At 32.7% G+C, this 18,611-nt stretch overlaps 2 protein-coding genes across 2 annotated transcripts; one reads left to right on the forward strand and one right to left on the reverse strand.

The window, feature by feature from the left end:
* Positions 1-4,423: 4,423 nt before the first annotated feature.
* LOC127263042 (dolichyl-diphosphooligosaccharide--protein glycosyltransferase subunit DAD1-like) lies at positions 4,424-8,959 on the reverse strand. The gene is made up of 8 exons (XM_051291971.1): positions 8,724-8,959; positions 8,548-8,615; positions 6,800-6,862; positions 6,492-6,605; positions 6,356-6,403; positions 5,007-5,094; positions 4,885-4,928; positions 4,424-4,654 (listed from the first exon to the last, which is right to left on the reverse strand). Exons 4-8 carry the CDS (start codon positions 6,579-6,581, stop codon positions 4,571-4,573), a joined length of 354 nt encoding a protein of 117 aa, XP_051147928.1. The 5' UTR covers positions 6,582-6,605; positions 6,800-6,862; positions 8,548-8,615; positions 8,724-8,959; the 3' UTR covers positions 4,424-4,570.
* A 6,527-nt stretch (positions 8,960-15,486) lies between these two features.
* Positions 15,487-17,874, forward strand: LOC127262963 (UDP-glucuronate 4-epimerase 3-like). The gene has a single exon (XM_051291838.1). The coding sequence runs from the start codon at positions 16,151-16,153 to the stop codon at positions 17,450-17,452; it is 1,302 nt and encodes a 433-aa protein (XP_051147795.1). The 5' UTR covers positions 15,487-16,150; the 3' UTR covers positions 17,453-17,874.
* Positions 17,875-18,611: the final 737 nt, after the last annotated feature.

Genomic DNA, 18,611 nt, shown 5'->3' on the forward strand with positions numbered 1-18,611 from the left:
AGACACTATAAATCGATAACATAACTTATACATTATAGTTCAATAGTCCAATACTACATTCACATTATACTTTATACCTCCGCCAATAACAAATATTTTATTTTCTATTTCTAACAGTCTCAAAATAAATGTATCTTTTTTAATTTAAAAATTATACTACTTATCCAACATAATAAATACAATTTATTATATATTCACAAATATCATTATTTTTTTTCTTTTTAATATAATACTAATATTAAAAAATTTAAAAAAAAAAAAACAAAAAAACAAATTATACTTTTTTATGGGATGAAGAAGTACATAATTCAATATATATGTATAATAACTGATTAATTTGTTTTTAGCTAAATTGTTGTATGGAGTATATATAATAAGTAACTACACACATTCCATTCAAATCTTGTACACAATCTAAAACAATAAAAGAATTTTGAAGCATATATACTTGATTCATTCATTCGAAAAACTTTTTATTTTTGTATTTGTCTGTCAATTTAATTTTTCTTTATCATTACATCATTAATTTTACACTAAAAATCAAGAATAAAATTATTTTTACATATTTTATTCGTACCGCACTTCAATAAAATATTAATATACTAAAATCTCCATATAAAAAATAAATGAGAAGATGAGGGAGCAATACATTAGTGGATGATATATGGGAATGGGAGGGACAAAATCACATGATGACAGCCTAACAAAAACAAAAAATGGGGACACAAAATATATATGCTGTCCTAAACAAATTAAAAGGTGCTTAATTTGTCTTTCCTAGTCTTAACACACACACACCCGTGCGTGTGTGTGTAATGTAACTTCCTCTGACTTTATAGTCACACCTCTCTTTCACGTTCTTTTCATCACAACCAACCAAACTAATAATATATATTCTTCGAGTACTTGCGTGCACACTAAATATATGTCATGCAATAGGACTATTGAATTTTATATACTTTTTGAGTGTTTTCTTAATCCGGTGAAAATTGATCATAATGAAAAATACGAAAAATTGATGATCTGGTGGTGTGGGGATGAATTCATTAGTGTGAGATCATGGGTTTAAATTCGATGTTTTCAGATCTTATTTATCACACGTGGTTGCCTAGTGTGACTTGTCTTATCAGATTTAGTTTGCAGCCAATTAGGTTCAGCCGAGAATTTACAGAGTGCACCAGAAAGATAGCGATGGCAGATTCCTACGTTATTAAAAAAAATAATAATAATAAAATAAATGTCAAGTTCACACATTCTTGACCTTTTCTTCAACTTGTGTAATTTTTTTTTTGTCACTTATTTGATCTTTAAATTAACATTGTTTTTGTGAAGGTTGAAATAATTTGATTCATTTATTGACAAAGAAAAAAGAAATACATCATAGGTTCATATAGAATGACAAGAATAATTTATAAAATAGTCTACGGAAAGTAAATAATGACAAGAGTAATTTACATGAGATATTTAAGGAGCTAAGCATAGAAGATCCAAATTAATTATCATAATTATCACTAATACCTTTCATAAGCGGAGCGTGGGATTAAAGGAAACACGAAGCTTGGACCTAAACATTTCATAAGCTTGTGGGGGAAGACTTTTCATGAAAATGTCAGCAAGCTGAAGCGAAATGAAACAAATTGAGTAACCACACGGCCAAATTCTACAAGTTCTTGCATAAAGTGACAATCAATATCAAAGTTTTTGGCACGCTTATTTTGGTTGAGGAAAAATGCACTTTTATTGTCACTAAGAACTGCTTCAGAGGGGAAGCTGGATAAACATGAAGGTCCCGAAGGAGGTAAGTATCCCACATAAGTTCTGATGATGTATTAGCAAGAGCCTTATATTTAGACTCGCAGCTTGAGCGAGAGATTGTTGGTTGCTTATTCGCACTCCAGGAGATAAGATTTGGACCAAGAAAGATGATATACCAATATGTTGAACATCGAGTGTCAATACAACATGCTCAGTTAGCATCCGAATATCCATGAATACCGGGGTACCTTGGGTGAGAAAAATAGACCGAAATTGAGAGTGCCTTTAACATACCGTAATATACGTTTAACAGTCTGGAAATGCTTAGGCGTGGGGCGCTGCTAAAATTGATTGACAGTATTCACAAAATAAGCAATGTTAGGATGCCTGATGGCTAAATATTGAAGAGCACCAACCAATGAGCAATATAAAGTTGGATCATCAAAGTCAGAACTAATACCGTGAAGGTTGCGCTGAGAGCGAGGGGAGTGGAGACTGATTTGGAATCAAGCAAGTCGGTGCGGGCGAAAATATCACGAGCATATTTTGACTGACTGGGGAAAAGGCCAAAAGTAGTCTATGAAACTTCCAAGCCAAGAAAGTACCCTGGACGCCTAAGATCCTAAACTGAAAATTTAATGCACAAGCAAGACAATAGAGCATAAACCGCAACATTGTCGTTTTTTATGAAAATTATATCATCGACATATACTATTGGTAGATGAGTATAGAACGTCAACAAAGAACACATAATAATGTGTCATCAACATTACAAAGAAAACCAAGATTGCAGAGAAAAGCTTTAGAAGCAATGATACCAAGCCAGAGAGATCTAGCGAAGAACATAGAGAGCTTTCTTAAGATTTCATACATGATTCGGATATAAGGGATCTATGAAGTCATGTGGTTGCTCCAAAATGACAGGCTTAGATAAATAGCCGTTGAGGAAAGCGCTTTTGACATCAAGTTAATGTAGGGATCAAGAATACATGGCAACAAGGGATAAGATAACGTGGACTTTAGACACCTTTACGACAGGGCTAAAGCTATTAGTGAAATCAAACTCAATAAGTTGGCTGAAACTCTGAGCAACGAGACATGTCTTGTATCTATCAATAGAATTGTCTGCCAGTAATTTTGTGCGATAGACCCATTTGGAGCCAACCACATTGGAATTAGGCGGTCTAGGGACAATACACCAAGTGTTATGTGCTCGCAAAACATCCATTTCCCTATGTATGGCGTTCACCCAATGGGGAATCGTAAGAGCATATTTGATTCCTCGAGATTCAGAGATGATAGTGAGAGCTGAATAGAAAGGTTAAAATCAACAAGAGTGGTGTCCATGGGATAACGAGGTTTGAATATACCCGAGTGAGCTTGTGTTTGCATCGGGTGAGTACAAAAAAATGGAGCAACATTAGCCATGATAGGTGGAGCTGAAGGGAACGACGAAAAAGAGGCGGATTAGCTAAAGCCAACTTTGCAGAAAAAGGCTATTGTTGGTGTGTAAGCAACATAGGAGCAAGCGGTTCTGGCAACTCAGGTGCTCAAATGTGACACGGCTAAAGCGGCAGATGATGGACGGTTACATGGGAACCAAGACAAATATGCTATCCAAAACTTGAGACATGGTTAGACGGGAGATATTTTTAGAAAAGCTAGACTTCAAGAATAGGAAGTAGGATTCATCAAATTTTGCATGGCAAGTGATGAAAATTCGAGTGGAGTTAGGATCCAAACATCGAAAACTTTTATGGCTTGTATTGTATCCAAAAAAATACATAGAAGACTCCGCAGTTTGAACTTAGTCTTGGCATAGTCCCATAGACAAGAATAAACGCAAAAACAAAAAAAATATGAAAAAAGGCATAAAATGGAGAATGCCCATAAACCATCTCAAAGGGAGACCTATCGCTAAGAGTGACAATGGAAAGATGATTAATAATGTAAACGACTGTACAAAATGGTTCCACCCACAAATGCAAGGGGACAAAAGAATGAAAGAGCAAAGCAAGTCTCATTTCAATTATATACCAATGTCTACATTCAGCTCTGCCGTTTGAAGAGAGCGTAAGGACAAGACATAAGATGATGAATACCACATCTTACAAAGTGAGATTGTAGGCGATGATTTGTAAATTTTGTGCCACCTTAACTCTGAAACTTTTTAATCCGACGAGAAAATTGATTTTCAACGAAGGATTGAAAACATAACAATACCAACAAATTCAATCTTTTTGCATAATGGATAGAACCAAGAGAATCTGGAATGATCATCCACAGAACAACATATTATCAAAAACCCGACCATACTGTGACGTGTGCATGACCCCATAAATCACAACGGATCAGTGAAAAGCACTTGAACCGGACTATCTCAAGTTAGCTTGCTAACAAACAACAATTTTAGTGATGCTAGGCATGACAAGAACATTATGGAAATTAAGATCCGGAGAAATATATAAGGAGCCAATATGAGAAATTGAAAGCCAACCAATTTTTAATGTTGTGGCCGCTGCTGTTAAATCGCTGCTAATACTGAACTGGACTGGATCTGCCTAGGCCTAGGCCTAGCTAGCTAGTCCTAGTCCTACTTTCATGGTGGTGCACACGTATAAATCTTGAACCATAAGGACAGAGACAGAAAGAAAGAGAGATAGAGACAAGTTAAAATGAATATATTATTATTATTGTTATTAATTTCACCATCTCCACAATACACAAAGTTATTGCTGATGCTGTTGTCTCCTCTGTTTCTTGTCGTTTTGTGCAGCTGCTTTTCGTCGTGATGCTGCTGCTTTTCTTGCCGGCTTTATCCGAGGAAGTTCATGATGACCAGATGAAGCACCAGGTTGCTGAGTATGAAATCTGCAAAAGCTCGTTCCGGAGGTAAATCCTATGAATGAAGAGAACAATTAAATGTGATTAGAAACAAGAGAATCTTTAGCTCGGATGAATACTTGTAAAAATAAATAAATCCACCATTATAATGCAGTGAAAACAATTCACTAAGCACCAACCAGGAAAGATGAAACTACAGACCTAGAGAGTCGAACATCTTATTCTTCTGTTTAAATGATTGCATTTTGAATTGAATGTAACTATTTTTGCGCCAAGAAACATTACCTTGAATTCCTTGTTTTCTTTGTTCACTTGAATCCGAAGACACACTGTAATTAGAGAATACATCAGTTGAATATATTTTATACACATTTCAGTACAAGGAAAAAAATATGGAAGCAACTCACCAGCAAGGACAGCAGTCCCGACACACGAAAGAACCCCTGAAAGGAAGGAGTTGAAGGGGAATGACCCAACAATGGCCATATAAACTACCTGTTACTACCAGTATAAAAAGAAACAGCAAATCATCATCTTCCCCTTTGCTCTTTCAGTGACTAATAAGGAAATGAGAATATAAGAATATGGATTATAACTTATAAACAAGTTGTAAAGTTTCCCAAATCATGGAGCGAAAATCGAAGGAAATCAATCAAAAAAAAGTTTTGCTCAATCATATACATTTATAAGAGACTGGATCTAATCCTGGGGCATGAAATATTAAGGATTGTACCAGAGCCATCATATTATTGGACAGCTTAATGTTCTCAACAGATGGCACAATAAATTAACACCCCATGATAATAAATTTCCTATGAACACCACATGAAATGCTTATCCTCCCAATAGAGAATCCGCACCAATCCCCTACACCAAGACCAGTTAGAGCACGGAGCACCAGAACAGCCTGTTTGCATGATATGCTACTGTGCCTTAACACGCAGCCACAATTTTGAAGATAGATTATCAATTGAAATTTTAGCATATCCAACTACAGAACCGATAGCTTTGATCCCTTTTCTTCATTGGTTCTGGTTATAGTTTGACACAGTTACATCTACTAACTGCTCTCTCACAAATTCTAGTAGAAAAACAATTTAACAGAACATTTAAAGAAACCAATTTGTTATTTTATTTTACTTTATGAAGGCAGATATAAGTGATCCAAATTTTCTGAAAAGTAAAGGTGGGAAAACAAGACATGATGTTTTTGTTGAAATAAATTAGAATATCAAAGTATGTATTGATTATCAATCATTTTCATTAAAACCAGTGCATTGCTGAACAAATTGATTGTCTGTTCCGATTCTATTAATTCCCCTTTTTGAATTATTATCCAGATAAAAACCAAAATGTCAATTATAATTCTACGTTTAAGACACTCAAACTGGAACTTCTGTTTATGCTTCCCCTTAGGTTCTGATAATGTCCAATAGAACCCAAACCATGTCTACATTCCAGACTCTCTATCAACAAGATTCTGAGCTAACAAATGTCTACAAAATTAACCACCAATGCAACACATCACTAGCTCAAGACATTCAAAAAAGAAAACCTAAATTGTCTTATCTTAATAAGCACCAATTCTCCACCGTCACCCCCATCAAACACGAAATTTAGAAGCTATTACACCAGATACAAGTAAATCAAGCGAAATCTTTAAATGAAGTCGAGATCGCTCGTCTACAAAAAAAAAAAACCATGCCATACGACTCAAAAATAAAACATGAACGTAGCATAAACAAACGAACAGTACCTGAATCAAGGCCGTGGTGACTGCAAAACCGATGTAAACATCAATGATCTGCAAATCCACAATCATAACAATAACCTCACATTTCAAAAACACAAACCGCTGACACAAAATCTACTCATACAATCACCCAGGCTACCTTCAGGTTTGTGGGAGTTGCAGCGTAAGCAGACCGCAGAGAACGGAAGAGGTCCTGGGCATCCCTCGTAGACGTCGACGATTTCCTCATTCCCGCAATCAGATCTCCGTCTCCCTGCGCAAAGGACAAAACTGTAATCCGTAGGCACCAGAAAGTCACACTCGCAGTCAATACCTATCTGTGCAACGGAGGGCCAATGTTGTGGCTGATGTTAAACCTGAGCGAGTATGATCTTGAGATTGATCTTGTTATTCTTCTTTCGATACAGCATGTACTTGTTATAGCATTGTAAATTAACTCAGGATTACCTGTTCTGTTTCAGATTGTTGTGTTAGGAGGCAATGGCTTTGTGGGTTCTGCAGTATGCAAAGCTGCAGTATCAAAGGGTATAGAGGTATTAGTCTAAGCAGGTGCGAAATGCCTCTCACGGCTTCTTTTACAAAGGCGCCATAGTTCTTACACAAATTAGTGTATGCAATGGATTTTACTTTTGTTATTCAGCAAATAGAGCTGGAAGTCACGTCTTTCACTGTTGTGGTATCCATCTACTGATCGATTTTGAAAGTTTGTGTTACAGGTCAGGGCGGCCTTCTTACTCAGATTCGTGGGTAGATCAGGTCACTTGGTTGAAAGGTAGGCTTTTGTTTCTCTATAATAAGAGCAAATATATTTTTATGAACTTAAGGTATTCTACTTGTGAAATATTTGAGGAATTTGTTGTGTGCAAGAATGAGTGAGATTGATTGTTGAATCCCAATACTAAAGTTAGCCCTTCTGAAAAGTGATGTGAGTATAATATGTATTGCCAATTACTTCTAGACTACATATTGCCACTGATAATAGCAATGACTAATAATGGAACACCCCAAAGAATTATGAACCTCTTTTACTATGTCCTCCCATCACCCAATCAATTAATAATTTATTAAGCTTTGACCTGCTTTTCAAACTGGGTATTTTACTGGAATGGTTCCTTGATTATATTGTACAGATATAAAAGCAAGAACGGTGCTATTATATTGTAATTCTAAATTGTAATAAAAAATGTGCAAGTTTGCCAATCAAGTACTCGTTTGCCTAAGTTAAGAAAGATTTTGATTTACCTAATTATGACACATTTGTTCTTTTATTTATTAAAACTATATGGGGTGCTTTGTTCCATGCCATGATGTTAGGCATTAATCTAGCACAATGGATTACAAGATTCGAGCTTCTTTTATATTTTGGTGTTTGATTGGCTAGCATACACTTGTAAAATATGTTTTAAGCACTTTTGATCCAAGCACAGGACAAAGGATGCTTTTATTCTGGGTAACAATTTTTCATTTCTTGTTCCCTCAGCAAAACCTCACCCCTCAAAAGACAACCGAGAAGAATGAAGAAGTTGAAATTACAGCAATCTCACATACATTAATAAATGTTTTTGTATTAATCAACCGCTATCCATACAGTTTTAATATATAAAGCACTATTACAAGAAATGTGAAGTTAGATACAGAGTGATCATAAGCACTTATAGTAATTAACTTTTCAAAACAATTGTTGTACAATTTCTTGACTTCAAAGTTCGAAATCCAATTTCACCCAAGAGTATGATGTCATAATCACGCCCACTCATAAGCAAAACTTATATTAAACTTTTATTCTAACTTGTTCACGTCCTATAAGATGAAGAGCTCTCTCAATAAATGATCCAAATTCCAAGTACCAAATAAACAGCTTATCCAAAATCATCAAGACATAAACACATATTCTTCAATTAACAAACGATGCAAAATCAGTGTTCGCATTTACCGACTGTTATTCGCTAATTCGTATAAGAGTAACATCTAATCACCGATCACAAGCTAGAAGACAGAACAGTATATATTTTAAAAACAAAAAATGCGTACAATATCACCAAACACCAAAACAAACCTAGAAATGAAAAAATCACAGAAATAAATAAATAAATAAATAATCACTAAAAATTCAGAGAACTGACGAGCTAAAAAACCCTCCAATTAAAATAACAAAAAAAAAACACAGTCAGATCCACAAGCAAATAACCACTTACAACTCCAGTGGGAAAATAGGTAGTCAATGTGAACTTCTGGTCGCTGTTGAAATCCTTATACAGCAGATCTGAATCCACCAGAAAATACATCAAAAACCAATAGTAAATTTAACCTAAACCGCGAACAAAAACGCAATATCCGCCATTAACACAAGAAATGTGAACCATTAGCATACCTCGAGCTCTCTTTCCAATATCGGTGTAGAGACCTGGACCTTTGCCGATGATATCTTCGCCAACAATCTACAAAACTCCAAATCGCAGAAGGAAGATCGCGAAGACAGGAAAGTCGCCGCAACGATAAGAAATGAATCGCAGCCAAGGGCAGGATCCGCGGTGGCTCTTGATAGTTAGACCATCTCCAACCGACGATATTTTCCTAAAAAAACGTCTCGAACCCATCCAACCCACCGTGCAGATTTCAGCCGGTGCAATTTTTTTTTTTATTTTAATATAATTATCTATTTATTTATATAATTATTTACTTTCTTTTTAATATTATTTATTTATTTATATAGTTATCTATTTTTTATATTTATTTAATTTTTAAATTTTTAAATATCATGGATAATATATATTTTTATTTTGTTTGTATTTTTTATTTTATTTATTTTATTTTAAGCTTATATTTTATATATTTTATTTTATTTTATTTTTGTTATTTTTAATTTTATTATTTTTTATTATAATTTTGTAATTAATATTTATAGGAAATTATTTATTTATTTAATACTTTATCTATTCGTTTTCAAAGTTTACATTTTATTAAATACTCTATTTTTTTCACAAATACTCTTATTTTACATTACATCATTATTTTTACACAAAAAAGTAAGAGCAAAAATATCATTACATTACTTTTAACTGCTCACTATAATTAAAATACTATTATTTCTTAAACACCGCCCCAAAAGTAAATGTAACCCTTGTAAATGGATGGAGAGAGTATTTATTAAAATTTATAATTAATTGATTATGGTAAAATAATTATAAATTATTTATATTAAATTTAAAATATTATAATATTTATAAATAAAAAATAACATTAATTATAAAAAATATATAACATTAAATAAAAGATAAATTTAAGAATACAATATAAAATTATGAGTACAATATTATTTAAAATTACTTAAATAAATTTAAAAAATATAATATTGAATTAAACATGCAAAATATTAAATTTTATTTGTAGTTTTAAAAATTAATATTTAAAATATTAATTAAAAATATTATTATAATTTAAATGTATAAAATAATAAAATATTAAATTTTATTTGTAATTTTAAAAATTATATAAAATAAAATATAAAGAGAATATTTTTTAACTTTAAAAAATAGAGGGTATAGTTGAATAAGAGACTTGCAAAAAATAGAGGCTATGGTTGGAGATGGGTTACTGTAGCAGACCCTGCAAAAATAGAGAAATATATTGTAGACCTGAAAAAATAGAGTTATGGGTCGGAGATGGATTTACAGCGAAAATCGGAGCCGTTGATGGGAGGCCGTTATCTAAGGACCGTTCATTTCTTTATTGGGATGTGGAATAGAGTTCAACGTGAGGGATTTATGATACACGTGGCAACTGTATGCTCAACGAAAATGAGGTGTAATGTTTATTATTTCAATCCGACCGAATCTGCTGGTATTTTAATTTTAATTTTTTTTAATTATTAGTTTGTGTAATTTTAAGATTTATATTAGAAAGATATTTAAAATATTAAATCAAATACTTATTTTAAATTTTACTTTTTTTTCATCCCCTTAAAATATTATTTTTTGTTTGGCACAATACGACATGCTACTTCAAGTACATAATTTGTTTCTATTTTCTATTTTAGTCCGTCTACATAATTTGTCTTTTTTTAAAAAATATATATATATACACTTTAATCATATTTTATATTTTATAATTTTTTAAATTTTAATTAAATTATTTATTGATTTTAATCTTGCTCTATAATTATTTTTACTATACAATAATTACTTTTACCTATATACCTATATTATATGGACAGAGGGGGTATTTTCACAGTAATATACCTATATTATATGGGAGATGGGGTATTTTTTTTTTATCACAGTAAAAATAATAACTACTAATATCAATTTTTTTTTATTTTTTACATGAGTTATAACTAAATCATTATGCAAATAATTAATTTATACATAAAATATAAGTGATAAAAAATATTAAAATTTTTTACATATTTATATTAATCAATCAAATATTATTATTTTTTAATTTACTATAAAAATTCAATTCAACCATAAAAGATAGAGTATATCATTGTATTTTCTAAAAGCTAAGGGTGTGTTTTCTTTGTCTTCTAAAGGATTTTTTTTTTTTTTTTTTTTACATGTATAAGAATTTGTTTAAATAATATACAATAACAATTTGTATTTTTTATAAAAAAAAATATATTAAAAAATTTTGAGTAAAAAACCACACCCTAAATTTATTGATAAACCATATGGGTTTGTTTGAATTTGAATTTTAATCAAATAATTAATTTATACATAGAATGTAAGCGACAAAAATATCAAATTATTTTACATATTTATATTAATCAATCAAGTCTTATTATTTTTAATGTAATAAGAAAAAATTCCAATTAGCATTGTAATTAATCTCATATCTAGAGCTATAAAATAAAAAAAATATTTACAAATTTGACATGATGCGACTCGTTTGAGTTGTTAAAAGCTCGTTCATTAAGTTAAACGAATCGAATACGAACATAAATTTTGGCTTGTTATGTTCACGAACGAAGTTGAACATACTTGTGAACGTTCAACCGTATTTATTAAAAATTTAATTCAATATTTTTATATTTAATTCTATTTTTAAAGTTAGTATATATATATATCAACTATAGTCAATTTTCTCCGAATCAGTAAAAGCTACATGTATCTTCAGCATGCACTATCAAAGGTGACTTGAAAGTGCACACTTTGATGGGGCTTTGGAGTAGATGCATTGGCAAGTCCACGGAGGAGTCTCAGGAGTGACTGAACCAGCAGTAAAAGTTTGGGAGGCAAAAATATTAATTTTTTTTATCATTTTTTTTATCGATTCAATATATTTTTTTTTAATTCATACCACATCTAGGCAAAAAAAAATTAAAAAAAATTCAACAAAACTACATAAAATTCAATATTTTTTATTATAAAAAAATAAAACTTAAAGACTAGAAATATAAATTAACAAACAAATAAAATTTTTATAATTTTTTATATTATTAAAAAAAAAATAGGAGGGACAAATTACTTAAAAAAATATATATTTTACTATTTTTTATACTAAAAAATAGATATATTTGGAGAACTGGGGCGTCAGTTGACCCCTTAGCTCCCATGTAGATCCGCCTCTGGTCTCAGGAAATGAGTGGCATCATCCAGATAATACTTGGCCTTGCTCGGCTACTGTGTAAAGCACCTTCTAAGCAATTGATCCCTTTGTCACAACCTACACAGGGCCGTATCGGACTTTTTCTTAGGTCATGAGTAAAAATAAATTATAAACCCTATAAATATATGATTAAAATGTATTTTTAATAATATTGCTTGATTACACAAGAGGTTGAACGTGACCGTCTGGACAATATCAATTAGGTAGGTTTTAATTGAGTCAAATAAATAAAAAATGAAAAATAAAAAATAAAAACAATAGAAAATTGAGGAAGAAAAACATTTAGGAAGTCAGAATTGTAGTGTTGATATGATAAAATAAGATTGCAAGTCTATGGTAATGCAATTAATTCCCCATGAAAAGCTAATCAAACAATGCAAGAATCAATGTGTTGAATTTTTGTCTACATATTGTATGAGATACTCTAGAAGATGAAAATTTGTATTTGTTGGTAGTGAGTGAAAATTGTGTTTTCTCTTTAATCTTTTGTTTTTCATACTCCTTGTGTTTAAGAAGATTTTGAGCGTCTGTAGCAACTTGAAGTAAATTTGAAGAAAGATTTTTTCCAACTGAAAAAAAAAAAAAAAAAAAAATCAACACATGAACACACTTACTCTCAGTTAAACAAATAGTCTGCTAGTATCTTAACTGTACGTTTGTTCTCTAGTTTATTGTAGATTGATGTCCAAATAGGGTTGTGGGAGATGATAGTTGGTGGTTGATATTTATTGAATTATAAAGTCCATTGTATACATGACGATAGGTTTATTAGATATTTCTTTGATTGAAATCTTTTAAATTTAAGTTGTTATACCAAGCTGAATATCAAATTTTTTGTCTTGTTTATTTTCTATTCAAACTTGGCCTACCATAGGTAACTGTCTTTTACACAAACAAGCATCGTAACCACGGAACAACAACGTGTTTCCAGAAGTGCAAATTCGCGGTTTCCTCTGTCCACTGCCAATTTATTTTCCTATTTCGGGCATAATTTTCCATCAATTTGCTCAGATTCTCTAAATGTTCATTCATTATAGACATCACTTGTTGCTGAATGGAATCTACCATCCCCACATAAGGCAATGACCTTGTCAAACACACTAACTATTTCACGATTCAACTATATTGTTATTTATTATTTTTATATGAGTCTCTAGAAACAAAGAGTTCAACCAACCTTCATGTTGAGATTGTGTGATGAAGTTTTGGGCATATGACATGTCCTCCAAAACAAATGTTATATACTGTTCAAAATTCTTTTTAAAGAGGGAATATCTAACTTTGTTGAAAACTGATGCCTATTATTTCTTGGTGTACATCATATATCTATACATAATCTACAAGTAATGTTAGTATTACGTTGCTAGCTTTAGGTATGTTGACAACATATGACTAAATTCTATGTACACTTAAGTCCAAAAGTTGTCCACTAGGTGCCGGAAATAATTCATATAATGGTCTATCCGAAAAAAATATGTACTATTTTCAATCAATGACCTTAATATGAAGAACATACCTTAAGTTCTTGAGAACTACTTTTAATTTTCACCATTTTCGGCAGATACCGTTGTGACAATAAGATATAAACATAATTAAAAAGTACAATATAAAAATAAGAAAGATCCATTGATTATTCATCAAAATATACTTTAATAATACCAAGATATGTGTAAACAAAACCAATATACAATTCCACAAAATACTGGTATAAAATTATTAAATATACAGGTACGACACCAGAAACAAAGTTTTCTTAATGAACTCCCAAGCAAACTTGCATAAGATCACACCAGCACTCACCAAAATTTTCCCTCTATACATAACATTTTAACAAAGAATGATTTTGAATGTGAAATAACAATCATCACAATCCTAATATGGTAATAGGACAACAATGGAAAAAAAATAATAAAAATTAGGCAAAGTGGCAAGAGACATAAATTTGTCAAACATAGCTACTATTAAAGTAAACGGCTATAATTTTCTTGAAGTTATTCGTCCGGTATTTGAATATTTTTTGGGTCATGATACAATAATTTTTCAACAACCTTAAGTACTTCTACATTTTTTAAGGTTTGGCCCTCTATGACAATGCATCTTTATATTGAAATAAGATTGATCCTTTCATCGACTATTATAACTCCGATAATTTCATCTTCGTCTAACTATGTACTGTATATTTCATCTCTACGACAAGAAAATAATTACAAATAAGAGATTATACTATTCAATCAACATATTTTCAATATATATATATATATATCTTTTACAAAATACTATATCAAATTGTTATTTAAAATTATTTTTAAACAAAAACCCTTGCAATTAATTTTCTATAAAAATATATTTACTCTATTATGTTAACTTCTATTATTTAAATAAAAATTTAAAATTAAATTTCAACTAAGTGTTAGGCTCTGTTAACTTATAAAATATATATTTCTATTTTAAATTGTCCATTTATAAAATAATTATTTTTTTTAATAACTATAGAACTTTAAAAAAACAAAAATTAAAAATTAATACTCCTATTTCATAATCATATTATTGACCTTGTTCTTAATTTAAAATTAATTTGAAATGAAACATTGACTTGAAATTCTTTTTAAAGTAAAATTTTGTAAAAAAATAATGTATTTTTTAATTGAAAATAATGTCGAGCTAATAATGTTGACTTTAGTTTTAGATTATAAAAAACTATAATTTTCTTTTTTTAAGAAAATAAAAATAAAATTATTTTTATATTATTTTTAACTACTTATTATAATTAAAATATTATTATTTTTTAAAATCTAGGAAAAATAAATATATACTTTAAAAATAAATAGAAAGAGTATCTATTCCATTATAATTCTCAATAAAATATAAGTATTATTTTATTTAAAAAAATAAAATTAATATTTTATTTTAAATCAATTTCAAAGTCAAACAAACAAATTTGTTTAATTTTGTATTTATTTTTAGGTTTTAGTAAAATAATTGTTAGAACTAAATATTTGTACACAAATTTTATTTTAAACAAAAAAATTAAGGGGAATAGAAAAGTGTAAATAAATAGTACTCCCTTCGTCCCAGATATTATGTCTGGATTGTCGTTTCTGTCCGTTTCACATACACTATCACTTTTTTTTTTAAAAAATATTATACACTTTAATCTCATTATAAATTTTTTAATTTTATTTTTTAAATTTTAATTAAATTAATTAATTATCTTAACGTTAATTTATAATTATTTATATTATAAAATAAATTACATCGTGTGTATAGTGTAGGACGGTATCTGGGACGGACTAAAGAATAATGAAGTCAGAAAGATGTAATGTAAGAAAAAGAGAATGAGAGCAAGAATTCCTCTCGCCCACACCCAAAAACACCAAATCCAAAAATAAATTAATACCTTCTTTACTTACTATTATTAATCAACGAATGCCCTAAATTTCCACAATCTTCCACACCAATCAATTTTACAGCCAATCATCATCATCATCTTCTTCTTCTTCTTCAACCTCTCTCTCTCTCTATATATATATATACATACATACATACACACACATCGTTGAATTTGAATTCAATTGTTCTTGACATTGGAATTGCCATATTGGCAATGGAGAGCGAGAGAGGATCCCTCCCTCCTAATCCCATTTTAAACTCTAATCCTCTCTCTGCCTCTCTTCTGCCTTTCTTGGTTTTCCATTAATGGTGGTGGCTAATATATAATATATATATATATCTGCATCTGTCTCTCTCTCTCTCCTCCCTTTTGTTTCTCTCTCATTATTAATTAGGCCCACCACCCAATCCAATCCATCATCACAGCACAGCACAGCAAAGCACGTTACACGCCAAACCCACCCCCCCACCCCCCCAAAGTTTCTTTCCGATTACCCAACCCATCCTCCATTACCCTTCTTCTTCTTCTGGTTTCTTGCAGACGAGGAAGAAGGAGAAGGACAGCAGAAGCTTTCCTAAAAGGAAGAAAAAGAGGGAAACAAAAGTCACTACTGATTAAGATATAGATACAGATAGATACAGATTACAGTTACCATTACCACCACCGCCAAGCCAAGAAACCTCAAGATTCCATTCCAAGCTTTCCCATTTCCCCCAATTGCTCACCCCGCCATTAATCAATCGATCCCACCTCCAGAGAGAGATTCCAAACCCTAACCAGACAGATTCCAATCTGCGCCGATGAAGCACATTGCCGACGCCGGAGCCCCGTCGACGCCGGGAAAGTTCAAGATCGAGAAATCTCCCTACACCAAACTCCGCCAGCACTCCTCCTTAGCGAAGCTCACTTTCTGGTCCTTCGTCTTCCTCGGCCTCATCTTCGTCTTCTTCTACAGATCGCCCACTTCCCCCACTCCCCCACCCTCAGATCTCTCCAGAAGATCCCTCCGAACCAGCTCCTACGACAGCCCTAATTTCGAGAAACGCGTCAAAGCCTCCGCCAAAATCCGCTCCCGAAATGGCATCTCCGTCCTCGTCACCGGCGCCGCCGGCTTCGTCGGCACCCACGTCTCCGCCGCCCTCAAGCGCCGCGGCGACGGCGTCGTCGGCCTCGACAATTTCAACGATTACTACGACCCCTCTCTCAAAAGAGCCCGACAAGCCCTTCTCGAGCGCTCCGGCGTCTACCTCGTCGAAGGCGACATCAACGATTCGCCATTGCTGAAAAGGCTGTTCGCCATTGTTACCTTCACCCACGTCATGCATCTTGCAGCTCAGGCCGGCGTCCGGTACGCCATGGAAAATCCGAGCTCCTACGTTCACAGCAACATCGCCGGCCTCGTCAATCTTCTCGAAGTCTGCAAAAGCTCCAATCCTCAGCCATCCATTGTCTGGGCATCCAGCAGCTCTGTATACGGATTGAATTCAAAAGTTCCATTTTCAGAGAGGGACAGGACCGATCAGCCGGCGAGCTTATACGCCGCCACAAAGAAGGCCGGAGAAGAAATCGCCCACACATACAATCACATCCACGGCCTATCGATCACGGGACTGCGATTCTTCACCGTCTACGGGCCGTGGGGGAGGCCGGACATGGCCTACTTCTTCTTCACCAAGGATATATTAAAGGGCAAGTCAATTCCGATCTTCGAAGCTCCTAACCATGGCACCGTGGCTAGGGATTTCACCTACATTGATGATATTGTGAAAGGATGTTTAGCTGCATTGGATACTGCCGAGAAGAGCACTGGCAGCGGCGGGAAGAAGAAGGGGCCGGCGCAATTACGCGTATATAATCTTGGAAACACATCCCCCGTGCCTGTTTCGGATCTTGTGAGCATTTTGGAGAGATTGCTAAAGGTGAAGGCGAAGAGGATGGTTATGAAGATGCCGAGGAATGGCGACGTGCAGTTTACGCACGCCAACATAAGTTTAGCTCAGAGGGAGCTCGGGTATAAGCCCACGACGGATTTACAGACGGGGCTGAAGAAATTTGTTCGGTGGTACCTCAATTACTACGGAGACAAGAAGAGCGTGCAGTGAAAACGGATTTTCCGGATTGGGGTAGCACCATTCTATTCTTTTGCCATTTTGATTCGTATGATTTGTTTTTTTTTTATATATATAACCTATCTATAATCTTGTTTCACATATCTTGGCGATGTGATCGTATAAGGATGAAGAAGTGTTCCTATGGTTGTTGGGATTGTTTTTTCTCTTCTGCATCGATAGGGGGAGATGAAAAGGACAAAACCCGACGGCTTCTGTTCGTCTGTGGGGATGTATTTGTTGTAGTCTTATCATTTAGAACTCATGCTTGATAGAACAATTTTACTGATTGATGGACTTGTATGATCCGAATCCGGTTCCAATAAAATAGAACACAATACAGTGGCTGTTACGTATTATTTTAATGGCGTGTGTCTTGTAGATTCGTTGAATAAAGCATGCTATCCTTTGCTGCCTATTTTGCGCCTTTTGAAAAAGCATATTTGATTGTATAAATTTCCTCGTTGTTGTTTGTGCTCTGGTTAATGTAGTTTTTAACTGTTTGCTGTTTGCTACGCCATTCTTTGTGCTCGTGAGGTTATTTAATTTTCAGGTTGTTGATAATGTTTGGAATCGTTTACTTTCTAAGTTTGGTAAACGAATCTTTTATTTTGTTTTGTGTAAGTCAACGTTTATTACGACAGTAAGTTCTTTAGCTGAATATGGATATGATTCGTGTATTAAATTTGTCTTTATTTCCTGTTTTTGTTTATGACAAGTGGATGGATGATCGTGGCCATTGTTTAATTATGATTTGGTAAAGTGATGGTTTGATCCTTTCGATATCTACACATTAATTGCAGTTTACATAGAAACAAATATATATATATATATATCTGTTATGGTTGGAGGCTGATGAGCTAAGACTAAGTACCCTTTGTCTGTTTTCCGATTTTAGTGTTCTGTACGGAATTAAAAACGGAATGCAGTGTCGTTTAATTTGATCGTGTAATCAAGTGATGCAATAGAATGTTGGGAGTGATCTGTTATGATGCTTGAAGGTTTGTTTATGTGTAAATCCTTTCTATATTTGATTTTTTTTTTTTTGTTGAATACGATGTTTTGATGTATTCCTATTTTTGTGTTTTGATTAAGAAAGTTTGTCGATGAGTTAAACTATTTTCCTCGGCTATCTGCACCTGTAGACAGTAAA

Source organism: Andrographis paniculata, unplaced genomic scaffold (genome assembly GCF_009805555.1).
Source record: "Andrographis paniculata isolate CXL003 unplaced genomic scaffold, ASM980555v1 Contig15END, whole genome shotgun sequence".
Classification (NCBI taxonomy): domain Eukaryota; kingdom Viridiplantae; phylum Streptophyta; class Magnoliopsida; order Lamiales; family Acanthaceae; genus Andrographis; species Andrographis paniculata.

Bases quoted from the DNA above. Each gene is read 5' to 3' on its own strand.
- LOC127263042 (XM_051291971.1), bottom strand. From the start codon at position 6,581: ATGAGGAAATCGTCGACGTCTACGAGGGATGCCCAGGACCTCTTCCGT. The intron at 6,404-6,491 runs GTAGCCTGGGTG...GTGGATTTGCAG, and splicing joins CAACTCCCACAAACCTGAAG to ATCATTGATGTTTACATCGG. The intron at 5,095-6,355 runs GTACTGTTCGTT...TGGTAGTAACAG, and splicing joins TCACCACGGCCTTGATTCAG to GTAGTTTATATGGCCATTGT.
- LOC127262963 (XM_051291838.1), top strand. From the start codon at position 16,151: ATGAAGCACATTGCCGACGCCGGAGCCCCGTCGACGCCGGGAAAGTTC.